The sequence below is a fragment of the Cetorhinus maximus genome, chromosome 18 (assembly GCF_964194155.1).
Source record: "Cetorhinus maximus chromosome 18, sCetMax3.hap1.1, whole genome shotgun sequence".
Taxonomy (NCBI): Eukaryota; Metazoa; Chordata; class Chondrichthyes; order Lamniformes; family Cetorhinidae; genus Cetorhinus; species Cetorhinus maximus.
Window position 1 is genome coordinate 4,276,883 of NC_135896.1, and position 14,361 is coordinate 4,291,243.

Consider the following 14,361-nt stretch of genomic DNA (forward strand, 5'->3'; position numbering starts at 1 on the left):
ATTAAAACCAGGCCATCTGTTTAGACCTGATGAAATCATTATATTTGAAGGGATCAATAGGCTGGATGAGGAGAAACTGTTTTCACTCGTGAGTGAGTCCAGAACCAGGGAGCATTATTCTCCATTCATGAGGGAGCATTATTCTCTATTCACTAGGGGGTATTATTCTCTATTCATGGGGGAGTATTTTTCTCTATTCACTAGGAGGTATTATTCTCTGTGCACTATTCACAAAGGAGTATTATTATCTATTCACCAGGGAAGTATTATTCTCTATTCACTAGGGAGTATTATTCTCTATTCACGAAGGAGTATTATTCTCTATTCACGAGGGAGTATTATTCTCCATTCATGAAGGAGTATTATTCTCTATTCACGAAGGAGTATTATTCTCTATTCACTAGGGAGTATTATTCTCTATTCACTAGGGAGTATTATTCTCTATTCACGAAGGAGTATTATTCTCTATTCACTAGGGAGTATTATTCTCTATTCACGAAGGAGTATTATTCTGTATTCACGAAGGAGCATTATTCTCTGTTCACTAGGGAGTATTATTCTCTATTCACGAAGGAGTATTATTCTCTATTCACTAGGGAGTATTATTCTCTATTCACGAAGGAGTATTATTCTCTAATCACTAGGGAGCATTATTCTCTATTCACGAGGGAGCATTATTCCCTATTCACTAGGGAGCATTATTCTCTATTCACTAGGGAGTATTATTCTCTGTTCACTAGGGAGTATTATTCTCTCGTTTCACTTCCTCTACTTTCTATTCACTCACCTCCCTTTCTCTCTCTGTCCTCCTCTATCTCCCTCCTCCTCCCTTTTTCTCCCTTCCTGTTGCTTTCCCTCACTTTCCTTTCCCCTCCCTTCCTCTCCCATTTTTTCACTCTCCTCCCGTTCTCTCCTCTTTCTTTCTGTCCCCTCCTCCACTTTCTTTTCCGTCTTTCTCTCCCCCCCTTTCTCTGTCTTCCTCTATCCGTTAAACTACGCATGAGCCAAAGAACTTTACAGCCTCACGGTGACATGATTAACCAGACGGTTTTGCCTGTCTCACTCTTGCCTCTTCACGCAGCCCTGTTGGTGATAGACTTGGGAAGAATGAATTGTTCATCACTCACAGCAGCTGGGCCAAGCCAGACCTCTGAGGCTCCCCTTCCTGACATGGCTCCTGTCACCACCACTCACTTTCACCAAGCATTCCGTGCCTTCTCCAAACTGGTCCCCAAGCAACCCGACTGGGCAGAAATGAGGGTGTGAGAGAGAGAGAGAGGGAGAGAGAGAGAAAGGTAGAGAATGAGGGGGGTAGGAAGGGAGAGAGTGAGGGGGAGTGAGAGAGGGAACGGTGGAGAGAGAGAGGGATAGGGAGGGAGAGAGTGAGGGGTGTGAGAGAGGGAATGGTGGAGAGAGAGAGAGGGGGGGATAGGGAGAGAGAGAGGGATATGGAGAGAGAGAGAGAGGGATAGGGAGAGAGAGAGGGATAGGGAGAGAGAGAGGGATAGGGAGGGAGAGAGTGAGGGGGAGTGAGAGAGGGAACGGTGGAGAGAGAGAGGGATAGGGAGAGAGAGAGGGATAGGGAGAGAGAGAGAGAGGGATAGGGAGGGAGAGAGTGAGGGGGAGTGAGAGAGGGAACGGTGGAGAGAGAGAGAGGGATAGGGAGAGAGAGAGAGATAGGGAGAGAGAGAGGGATAGGGAGAGAGAGAGAGGGATAGGGAGGGAGAGAGTGAAGGGGAGTGAGAGAGGGAACGGTGGAGAGAGAGAGGGATAGGGAGAGAGAGAGTGAAGGGGAGTGAGAGAGGGAACGGTGGAGAGAGAGAGGGAGAGGCAGGGGAAAGTGTGATAAGGAGGGAGTGAAGAAGAGGGAATGAGAGGGAAGGCGAAGGAGATGGAGGGGTAGAATGAAAGAGGGAGAGAGAAAAACAGAGGGGGCAGTGAGTGTGAAAGAGAGAGAGAGGGAATGAGATAGAGGGACAGTGAAAGGGAGGGAGAGAAATTGAGGGGAGAGAGGGAGGCAGAGGGAAAGCGAAAAGAGTGGCAGGGAGAGAGAGTGGAGAGAGTGAATCAAAGGGAGGGAAAGTGGGAGAGAGTGTGAATGCGAGAGGGAGTGAAATAGAGGGAAAGTGAACGAGGGAGGGAGAGAACTTGAGAGGAGAGAGGGAGGGAGAGTGAATAGGAGATTTTAAAAGGGGGGGGAGAGTGAATGTGATGGAGGGAGGGATGGAGGGTGAGTGAGAGATAACTCTTATTACAGCAGGTCTCTGACTGACGCGGAGAAACATTTCTGCTGAACTATTGTGTGCAGGAATGAAGGGAAAGTATTAAAGGGGCAGGTCCTCGCTCGGATATGTCAATGTTCCGGGACTGAGGCTTCAGGGGAATGTTGAACGAACAGCACTTTCTCTCTAGCACATTGGTTATGTTCAGGCAGCGTCTCAAAAGATGTTTGTAGTCGGCGGTGAACATGGGCGAAGACCTTTGTCTTTGAAGCTTTCTGGTAAACAATTGGAGCCCAGGGGAAGGATTGAAGATCAGCCTGTCTGATAGATGGTTCCGCAATAACTGGACTGAGTGCGGAAGGTGCAGATTAAACAGCCTCTGAATCTCGGGGATCGCCCGGCGAGGAGTGGGAGCTGATTTGGGCTCAGAAACCGACTACAGACTGTGTATTTTTTTAAAAATACATAACTTTTAAAAACGTTTTGTACTCGCAGCCCTCTTCCAAAGTTCCCAAAGCTTCCCAAAAGCCGGGTTTGAGACTGAACGAGGGAAGATGAAAGTGGAATCTTCGTGAAGACAAGTCTGATCTTCCAGTGAAATGCCTTTTAAACTGGCTGCCAACTTCCCTGCTGATGATGAGATGTGACACCAGGGCCCTGAGCGTGATGTTACCACAGTACAACTCCTGGGCAGAGACAAGACACTGAACTGTTGGAGCAGCAAGGTCTACAAACCTGTGGTAACTGGTCTTTACTGAGCATGAATCAATGCACTGTGGCTTGTTTTGAGTCCGGGTTACTCTCGGCATGCCCATTGTGTATGGTTCCAATGCCACTTTGCTGTATTGTGTTCACCATACCCTTGCCAACCCCTGATGTTTGCATGGCACATTTAATTTCTCACTCCCCTCCTGTTGAGGGTGATTTCCCCACTCTTTCTGCTCTCCCCTGAACCCAGCCAATTGCCCACCTCCTTAACCTGCAGCACTGGGCAGTGTCCATTATGATTCTGTTTGATGGGTTATGGATAGAAAATGATTGGCTCCCAACCCCTGTGCCAGCTCACTGCCTCCAGGCCCCTGCTATCTCAAGGTGCAGGGAGGGAGGCAGGATGGTAGGGGGAAGGAGGGAGAGATAGGGAGGGAGGAGGGTGGTAATGAGGGAGTTTGGTGGGTGTAGTAGGTGAGGGCAGCAATACCCCTCCCCAGCCTCACTATCACGAAGAGAACACTTCATTGGGTGGAAAGATGGGTGTACAGCATAAACACCAACATGGACAAGTTGGGGTTTTGGGCCTGTACATTCTGTTTCACGCGCCTCATGAGAACACTTTGTCCAGACCACTGCCTGATTCTAGTCAGGGTGAGATATCCTGGGACCCCAATTTCTGCTTTAAAGAGGCTGACAGCCTGATTCCAATGGTCTGCTCCACCCCCTCACCATGGTGAACGTGGTACCCGGTGTACATTGCCATGCCCACCGTGACGGCAGCAATGGGGTGGCAGTTTGTTACCTGCCATTTTCACCAATGCTCTGCCAGATTGAAGGGTTGAAAATTCAGCCCATCGTCTCAGCCCACTCACTCCCTGCGCCCACATCCCACATAATTGCTCCTGGACCATCACCCAAGACAATCCTGTACCTGCTACTAGGAGGCGGACAAGAGTAGCCTGGAGAGGGCTGAATTCACTGATCAATCCACAGACTCTCCAGTGCAAAGCTATTCAGGCTTGCTGCCCTGCACCAGCAAAACTGCTGGTCACAGTGGCTCAAGAGTTAATATTTAAGTTTTATTTTCAGAAGTAATTCAGACTCTGGAGTGAGCTGTCAGCTGTTACCAAACCACTGACAGTGTTAGTACCAAGCTCTTTGATGCAATCTTGTTTTTATTACAGGGAAAATTATCTTCTCAGAAGCAATATTTTGTAGGTTTAAATATTGTTTCTTGAGAGAGACGTATAAGAGATAGAGGGGTTAGTGACAGAGGGGTTAGAGTCAAAGGGGTTAGAACTAAAGCAGTCATATTGGACTCAAAACATTAACCCTGTTTCTCTCTCCACAGATGCTGTCAGGCCTGCTGAGTTTTGCCAGCACTTCAGGTTTTAAGGAGTGTCTTAAAGAAAGAAAGCAAGTTAGAGGGGTGGAGAGGTACGGGAGGGTATTCAAGAGCTTAGGGCTGAGGCAACTTAAGGTCTGGTCACCAGTGGTGGAACAACTAAAACTGGGCATGCTCAAGAGGCCAGAACGGAATGAGGGTAGATATCTCAGAGGGTTGTGGGGCCAGAGGAGGTTACAGAGAGACAGAGGAATAATACCATGTAGGGATTTGAAAATAAGGATAAGAATTTTAAAACTGAGTTGTTTCTGGATCCGGAGCCAATGTAGGTCAGCCAGCACAGGGGGGATGGATGAACAGGTCGTGGACAAGTTAGGACATGGCAGCAAGGTTTTGGACGATGTCAAGTTTATAAGGGGTAAAATGTGGGTGACCAGCCAGGAGTGTATTTGAATAGTCAAGTCTAGAGTTAACAAAGACATGAGGTTTTCAGCAGCAGATGAGCTGAGGCAGGGATGGAGCCAAATGATATTCTGGAGGTGGAAACAGGCGTCCTCAGTGATGGTGCGAATATATGATCAGAAGCTCATCTCAGAGTCAGACGTGACACCAAGTCTGTGCACCCTCTAATTCAGCTTCAGACTGTTGCCAGGAAGAAGGATGAAGTCGGTGGCTAGGGAATGGTGTTTGGAGCAGTGACTGAAAACATTAGCTTCATACATTTACACAAACATATGAATTAGGAGCAGAAGTAGGCCATTTGGCCTCTCGAGCCTGCTCCACCATTCAATAAGATCATGGTTGATCTGATTATGGCCTCAACTCCGCATTCCCACTTACCCCCTTGTTAGTCAAGAATCTACCTACCTCTGCCTTAAAAATATTCAATGACCCTGCCTCCATTGCTCTCTGAAGAAGAGAGTTCCAAAGACCCACGAAGCTCTGAGAGAAAAAAATTCTTCTCATCTCCATCTTAAATGGGAGACCCCTTATTTTTAAACTGGTTGCTCTAGCTCTAGTGTCCCACAAGGGGAAACATCCTTTCAGCATCCATCTTGAAAAGTTCCCTCAGGATCTTACATGTTTCAATAAATCACTGTTCAATCTTCTAAACTCCAATGGATACAGGCCCAGCCTGTCCAACCTTTCCTCATAAGATAACCCCCCAGTTATCAGTCAATTGAACCGTCTCTGAACAGCTTCTATTGCATTTATATCAAAACTGTGCGCAGCACTCCAGATGTGGTCTACCAAGCCCTGTACAACTGTAGCAAAACATCCCTACTTTTATATTCCATTTCTCTTGCAATAAGCGACAATATTCCATTTGCCTTCCTAATCACTTGCTGTAGCTGCATACAAACTTTTCAGATTCATGTACCAGGACACCCAAATCCCTCTTTGCCTGAGTTCTGCAATCTCTCTCCATTTAAATAACATGCTGCCTTTCTATTCTTCTTTTTAAAAAAGCAGCTTATTATTTCGGCATATTACCAGTCTTCAAAATATTTACTTGGAGGAAGTTTCTGCTCATCCAGTACTGGATGTCGGTTAAGCAGTCTGATAATTTAGTAACAGTGGAGGAGTTGAGAGGGGTGGTGAGGTAGAGCTGGGTGTGGTCAGTGTTCATGTGAAGATGAATACCGTGCTTTCAGATGATGTCGCTGTGGGGCAGCGTGTAGCTGGAAAATAGGAGGGGGCCAAGGATTGTTCCTTGGAGGACACCAGAGGTAATGTGGGAGCAGGAAGTGAAGTCATTGCAAGTGATTCTCTAGCTACGGTTAGATAGATAGGTGAATGCAGTCCAACCCAGCTGGATGATAGTGGAGAGGCATTGGAGGAGGATGGTGTGGTCAGCCTTGTTAAGGGCTGCAGGCAGGTTGAGAAGGGATCATTTACCTTTGTCACAGTCACATAGGGTGTCATTTGTGACTTTGTTAAGAGGGCATAATCTGAAAATTAGAACCAGGCTGTTCAGGAGTGAAATCAGGAAATATTTTTTCACACAGAGGGAAATCTAGAATATTTTATCCACAAAAGATGTGAATGCTGATGGCCATTTAGAGCCTTCAGGACTGAGAACAATAGGTATTTGTTGGGTAAGAGAATCATGGGATATGAGACTAAGATAATTAAGGTGGACTAAAAACATAGTGTGCTGGAAAAACTCAGCAGGTCTGGCAACATCTGTGGAGAGAGAAACAGAGTCAACGTTTCAAGTTGAATATGGTTCTGAAAGAAGGCAGAAATGTGGTGGGTTTTATGCCATTGAAAGGGAGGGTGAGGAATAACAAAGGGAAAGGTCTGGGATAGGGTAGAGGGTGGGAGAGATTAAATGCCAAAGATATCATGGAACAAAAGGCAAAGGGACTGGTAATAATGTAGTAAAGAAACAAGGATTTATCCAGAGTGAGTGTTAATGGGAGAATAATGAGCAGCTCTAGCTGTCTGAAAGCGAACACGTGAAAACCAAGAATCAGACTGGCACATGGCAAAAAAAAATCAAAAGAGGGGGACAGGGTTTATGGAATGAACTCTGAAATGTTGAACTCAATGTTGAGTCCAGAAAGCTGTAAAGTGCCTATTTGGAAAGTGAGGTGCTGGTCCTCGAGCTTGTGTTGAGATTCACTGGAACACTGTACCAGGCTAAGGACAGAAATTACAACAGTGAGCGCACTTCAAAAAACTACTTCATTGGCTGTAAAACACTTTGAAACATCATGAGGTTGTGAAGGGCACCATAGAAATGGAAGTCTTTCTTTCTGTGTGGAGCCAAATCGAGGCCCAAACATAGGCCTGGAGGAATTTTAAAGCCAATGCCTTTAAGAGATGGGGAGAGAAACTGGGGGTGAGGGTGGTTATTCTCATTGATTGGTGATTGAGATAAAGCCAGCAGCCTGACTAAAACCCAGCAGACCTGATCCCATTCTCATAGAATGATAGGAAGAGGCCATTCAGCCCATTGTGCCTATGCAGGCTCTTTGAAAGAGTTATCCAATTAGTCCCACTCCCCCTCCTCTTTTGCCATGTCCCTTTAATGTTTTCCTTTTCAAATATTTATCCGATTCCCTTTTGAAAGTTACTATTGAACCTGCTTCCACTGGCCTTTCAGACAGATCACAACAACTCGATGCATAAATATATTTCTCTTCACCTCACCTCTGGTTTTTCTGTTGATCACCTTTGCTGTTTGATGCTCCAGGTAGATCCATCTTTCAGCTTTAGAGAAACTTGCAACAAAAATGGTAATCACTGCAGCCAATGAAGAGGACAATTCATCAAACCAAGAAAAGGAGAACAAGGAGGAGACCATTCTGGCCATTTTGGGCATCATTGGGACAATCCTCAACCTTATAGTCATCATTTTTGTGTACATTTATACAACACTGTAACCAGGGCTTCCCACTCCAGTCAATGGAGTCTAACTATGTTTGGAAGAGACTTGCTGTGATGCTGTTAATGGAATGTCAATGTACACTAGGGAAGTCCTGATGTTCTTAACTATTCAAAGTGACATAAGATTCCAAAATTCAATACTAGGACTGTTTTATGCAGAGCTCCTCCAGGTAGGAGACCTCATTCAATGCCAACAATAAGCTGGAGCCAGTCTGTGGGCTGTTTTTCTTAAGCACAGTAACTGTAAGACCTGCGTTTCTGCAAAGGGGAAGGATAACCAGCAGTAGGCTGGTACTGAAATGAAGGAGGAGGGCATCCAGACATTTGGCTCCTGGCAACACAACACGGCTCTGAAGCTCTACCCAGATGCACTGCTGCCGACTTCCTTACATCTAGGGGGTAGATGGCAATGTGAATGGCAGAGCAGGCTCAAGGGGTCAAATGGCTTACTTCTGCTCCTATTTCGTATGTTCGTATCTACGTTGCAGATACATGCTGAGGAACAAGGGACTGGTTTACCTTTTTCCATTCCAATACAATCCTCTAATTGACTCTGTTCAAATCTGGATTAAGTCTGGATCGATTCTGTGTAAGTAGCCTTGAAAGTTTTGCATTAAAAGGCCTAGTGAATAGCACCAGGAAATGGGCAATCTGGATCCAAAAAACAGTGCAGCCATCAATCACGATGGACTTATTCCAGACCCTGAGCACCACAGTGAGTCATCCCACTTGATTTCCTTCTGCAATTCTAGTACTGTTAGATTGATTCACCTCTGAACACACAATGTTTTCTCTGGTATCACCAAGAGTGAATTTCAGGAGCTTCCATCTTCGTCCTCCTGGTTTGGAACCTTGATCTAGTTGATGGTGCCTTAGAGGATCCACTGAGAAAGGACCAGCCTCTCCATCAAGTAACTTTGCCAACTGTCAGCTCATTCAGTAAATGTCTGGGATGCTGTAAAAAGCTCTGCCTCCTGTCCTGTGATTGGACAAGGTCATGTGAACCCAAAACAGACTGGTCACATGACTGGATTAGGTCATGTGATCTTCCACCTCGCTCAAGGGATGGTCACGTGACCTTGTCCGTGACTCCCAGTTACAACAAGTCAATGTGAGATGGAATGGAAGCACATTTTATAAGGAACTTGATTTTCCCACTTTTACAGCTTGTATTATAGATGAAAACTTGTATTTACATGATGTAAGGATTTTGTAAAAAAAAGAATGGGAGACTGTTTAAATTTTGATTCACTTATTAGCTATTGGTATTACAAAACTATTTAATATTAAACCATCTTCCTAACATCTTTGGAGGCATTTAATCCTGTTCTGAGTGAGTGAGTTTTACCGTCTTCACCTCTGATATAAAGGTGATTTAATATTGCCTAACGCTGTCCAGGGAAAGAAGTCACTGATGATTTGGTTTTGAGACTCTGAAATATGAAAGTAATTACTTGCATTTATCCCAATGCCATAATCTTCATTGAAAAAGCCCCAGTGTGCTTCAAGAGCTAGACAAAGATGGGGAAAGAGTTATGGGAAGTGACATTTCTTTTTTGCAAAAATATACTTTATTCATAAAATATCTTCAACCACATTCCAAACCATTTCAAAAACACCATTACAAGGGTACAATCCGGTTCAACTTTTACAAAATGTATCACCAGGTGCATCAGTACAAACAATATTACAATCATTTCCAGCCTTTCATTTTGAGCTGTACAGCCCGAGGGGGTTTAAACAGTTCCCAGTCTCTCGGTGCGCTGTGGCAGAAAGGTCTTAGACAGCGACCCTTCCCCATTGCGCCTTTGCGGCAGCTGCCCCAAGCTTTAGTGTGTCCCTCAGCACGTAGTCCTGGACTTTGGATTGTGCCAGTCCGCAACACTCGGTCGGGGACAACTCTTTGTGCTGGAAGACCAACAAGTTTCGGGCAGACCAAAGTGCGTCTTTCACCGAGTTGATGATCCTCCAGCTGCAGTTGATGTTTGTCTCGGTGTGTGTCCCTGGGAACAGCCCGTAGAGCGCAGAGTCCTGTGTCACAGAACTGCTCGGGATGAACCTCGACAACAACCACTGCATCTCTCTCCAGACCTTCTTTGCAAAGGCACAATCCACAAGGAGGTGAACAACGGTCTCTTCCCCACCACAGCCACCTCGAGGGCAATGTACAGAGGGGGTGAGACTCCTGGCGTGTAGGAAGGATCTGACGGGGAGGGCCTTTCTCACCACCAGCCAAGCCACGTCTTGGTGCTTGTTGGAAAGTTCTGGCGATGAGGCATTCTGCCAAATGACTTTGACAGTCTGCTCGGGGAACCATCCCACAGGATCCACCCTCTCCTTTTCCCTCAGGGCCTCTAAGACGTTACGTGCTGACCACTGCCTGATGGACTTGTGGTCAAAGGTGTTTTTCTGCAAAAATTTTTCCACGAGGGACAGGTGGTACGGCACGGTCCAACTACTTGGAGCGTTCCGCGGCAGCGTGGCCAGACCCATCCTTCGCAACATCGGGGACAGGTAGAACCTCAGGGAAGTGACATGCTCAAAGAAGTAAGTCCCTGAGGAGCCTCTCAAAGGCTAGGAGGAAGGCAGAGAGGTGTTTGATGGTAAGCACACACATTTTGATTTGTTTGTTTAATGCAAATTAAATTAGTTTTAGCAAATCAACTAACACCACACACACCAGAGATTGAAACAGGGACTAATGGCTCCAACCACATGGGATCTTTTACACTCACTTTTGAGGACAGATGGAGACTTGGTTTAACAACTCATCAGAGACAGCACCTCTGACAGTGCAGCACCCTCTCAATCACAGCAATTTACATTTATATTGCACCTTTAGGTAGGATGGTACTTCACAGGGGTGTAATTAGACAAAAATTGTCACTGAGCCAGAGAAGGAGATATTAGAACAGATGACCAAAAGAAAGAGAGAGAATTTAAGGAACACTAAAGGAGACATTGAGAGGCAGGGAGACTTGGGGAGGGAATTTCAGAGCTTAGGGCCCAGGTAGTTGAAGGCACGGCTGCTAATGTTGGTGTGAAGGTAGTTGGGAATGGCCCTTATGTTCATGTGTGCTATTCATAAAGATATACAAACCTGAAGGTAAATGAGAAAGCAACTCCTTAAGACAGTTTACAGTGGGATTTAACACAGGCTGGTTAAACAGCACACTAAATATAGTACACTGCAAACAAGTACTGTTTATATATATCCTAGTTCAGCCTCACTTACATTAGTGATTGTCAAACCTGCGAGAGCAGATTGACAGGGGTCCGTAGAGACTTTCCAGGAGGTCTGCAAAATAATGTGTACTGAACAGGGCTGGAAAGCCTAAGGCAGGCTTGGTATGAGCCTGGAAGAGGAAGGGATGTGCAGCCACCACATGTGCATTGCCTCGAGTGGGCTGACTGTGGCATCTCAGAAAGGAGGGTGCATAAAGAGCGCTGACAGTAATATGAAGATCACTAAATCTGGGAGTAATCTCCAAGTAAACATCGATTACTAAATACCTGCTTACTGAAATACATTATTAAAACACACATTACATGCAGTACTTTCATGCAATATTGTCTATAAATTTTAGAGCTGGTGTGGTGTCAGGTATGTAGGCTGTATATCCCAGCGATTGCCTGATCGAATAAACGGCACGCTCGCTCGGTTGTTCATAACAGGCAGAGTACAGACCGTACTCAACCAGCCCGTGCTCGCAAAACCCAAAACAAAATGTCTGGAGCTTGGGGAGCCTATAGAGACATAGAAAATAGGGGCAGGAGTAGGTCACTCAGCCCTTCGAGCCTGCTCCGCCATTCAATATGATCATGGCTGATCCTCTATCTCAACACCATACTCCTGGCTCTTTCCTCATACCCTTGATGCCTTTAGAGTCCAGAAATCTATCTATTTCCTTCTTAAATATATTCAGTAGCTTGGCCTCCACAGCCCACTGTGGTAGAGAATTCCACAGGTTCACCACCCTCTGAGTGAAGAGGTTTCCCCTCATTTCAGTCCTAAATAGTCTATCCCATATCCTGAGACTGTGACCCCTTGTTTTAGAACCCCCCCAGACACAGGAAATATTATCCCTGCTTCCAATCTGTCCATCCCTGTCAGAATTTTATATGTTTCAATGAGATCTCCTCTCATTCTTTTAAACTCCAGTGAATTCAGGCCTAGTCAGCCCAATCTCCTCTGCCATCCTGCCATCCCGGGAATCATTCTGCTGAACCTTTGCTGCACTCCCTCTAGGGCAAGTATATCTTTTCTTCGGTAAGGAGACCAAAACTACACACAATACTCCAGGTGTGGTCTCACCAGGGCCCTGTACAGCTGCAGTAAGACATCCTTGCTCCTGTACTTAAGTCCTCTTGCAGTGAAGGCCAACATACCATTTGCCTTCTTAACTGCTTGCTGCACCTGCATGCTTGCTTTCAGTGATTGATGTACAAGGACACCCAGATCCCTTTGTACATCAACATTTCCCAATCTATCACCATTTAAATAATGCACTGCCATTCTGTTTTTCCTACCTAAGTGGATAACTTCACACTTATCCACATTATATTGCATCTGCCATGTATTTGTCCACTCGCTCAACCTGTCTAAATCATCTTCAAGCCTCTTAGCGCTCTCCTCATCGCTCACATTCCCACCAAGTTTTGTGTGGTCAGCAAACTTGGAAATATTACATTTGGTTCCCTCATCCAAATCATTGATTATATAGTGTGAATAGCTGGGGCCCAAGTACTGATTCCTGCGGTACCCCACTAGTCACCGCCTGCCACTCCGAAAAAGACTCATTTATTCCTACTCTCTGTTTCCTGTCTGCTAAACAATTCTCAATCCATGCCAATATATTATTCCCAATCCCATGTGCTTTAATTTTACACACTGACCTCTTATGTGGGATCTTATCAAAAGCTTTCTGAAAATCCAAATAAACCACATCCACTGGTTCTCCCTTATCTATTCTGCTAGTTACGTCCTCAAAAAACTCCACTAGTTTTGTCAAACACTATTTCCCTTTCATAAATCCATGTTGACTCTGCCTAATCCCGTTGATATTTTCTAAGTGTCCCGTTATCACATCCTTTATAATAGACTCTAGCAATTTCTCTGCTACTGATGTTTGGCCAACTGTGTTGTAATTCGTTGTTTTCTCCCTCCCTCGTTTTTTAAATAATGGCGTTACATTTGCCACCTTCCAATCTGCCAGGATTGTTCCAGAATCTACTGAATTTTGGAAAATGACAACCAACACATCCACTATTTCCATAGCCACCTCCTTTAGTACCCTGGGATGTAGATTATCGGGACCTGGGGATTTATCATCTTTCAGTCCCATTAATTTCTCCAGCACCGTTTTTTTTTGTAATACTAATTTCCTTCAATTCCTCCTTCTCACTAGACCCTTAATTCCCTAGTATTTCAGGGAAGTTATTGTGTCTTCCTCCGTGGAGACAGAATTCAAGTAGCTGTTTAATTTCTCTTTCATTTTCTTGTTCTCTATTATAAATTCTCCCGTTTCAGACTGTAAGGGACCTACATTTGTCTTTACTAATTTTTTTTCTTTTTAGACACTTATAGAAGCTATTACAGTCCGCTTTTATGTTCCTTGCAAGTTTACTCTCACACTCTATTTTTTCCCTCTTAATCAATTTCTTGGTCCTCCTTTGCTGAATTCCAAACTGCTCTCAAACCTCAGGCTTGCTACTTTTTCTGGCAACTTTATATAGCTCCTCTTTGGATCTAATACTATCCTTAATTTCTTTTGTTAGCCATGGTTGGGCCGCATTTTCCTTTGTGTCTTTGTGCCAGAAAGGAATATATAACTGTTGCAGTATATACATTTGTTCCTTAAATATTAGCCATTGTCTATCCACTTTTTAATGAAGTTCCCCAATCTATCTTAGCCGACTCATGCCTGATACCTTCGTAGTTTCCTTTATAAAGATTTAGGACTTGGGTTTCAGCTCGGACTACTTCACTTTCCATCCTAATGAAGAATTCGATCATGTTATGATCACTGATCCCTAAAGGACCCCACACAACAAGATTATTAATTAACCCCTTCTCATTGCGCAATATCAAATCCAGGATAGCCTGTTCCCTAGTCGGTTCCTTGTCATACTGGTCTAAAAAAACATCTGATCCACACTCCAGGAATTCATCTGCCGCAGTATTATTGCTAATTTGATTTGCCCAGTCTATATGTAGATAAAAGTCACCCATGATCACTCTAGCACCCTTGTTACATGCATCTCTAATTTCCCATCTACTGCCATCCCGTCCCTTATCACTACTGTCTGGCGGCTATAGACAACTCCCACTAATGTTTTCCGCCCCTTGTTGCTCCTTAGTTCCACCCAGACTGATTCTATATCTAGATTTTTTGAGCCAATATCCTCTCTCACTATTGCACTGATTTCATCCTTAACTAACAATGCCACACCACCTCCTTTTCCTTTTTGCCTGCCTGTCCTAAATACTGAGTACCCTTGGATATTCAGTTCCCAGCCTTGGTCACCCTGCAGCCATGTCTCCGAAATCGCAATCTTATCATACTCCTTTACATCTATTTGCGCTGTTAATTCATCTACCCTATTGCGAATGCTCTGTGCATTCAGATACAGTGCCTTTAGGCGTGTCTTATTAACATTTTTACACATCATTTTTTGAACTATGAC

General features: G+C 44.8%; 1 protein-coding gene across 1 annotated transcript; it reads left to right on the top strand.

Annotated features, from left to right (window-relative positions):
* Positions 1-2,252: 2,252 nt before the first annotated feature.
* Positions 2,253-8,958, top strand: tunar (TCL1 upstream neural differentiation-associated RNA). Its single transcript, XM_078563309.1, has 2 exons — positions 2,253-2,962; positions 7,481-8,958. The coding sequence occupies exon 2, from the start codon at positions 7,521-7,523 to the stop codon at positions 7,668-7,670; it is 150 nt and encodes a 49-aa protein (XP_078419435.1). The 5' UTR covers positions 2,253-2,962; positions 7,481-7,520; the 3' UTR covers positions 7,671-8,958.
* The last annotated feature ends 5,403 nt before the right edge of the window (positions 8,959-14,361 follow it).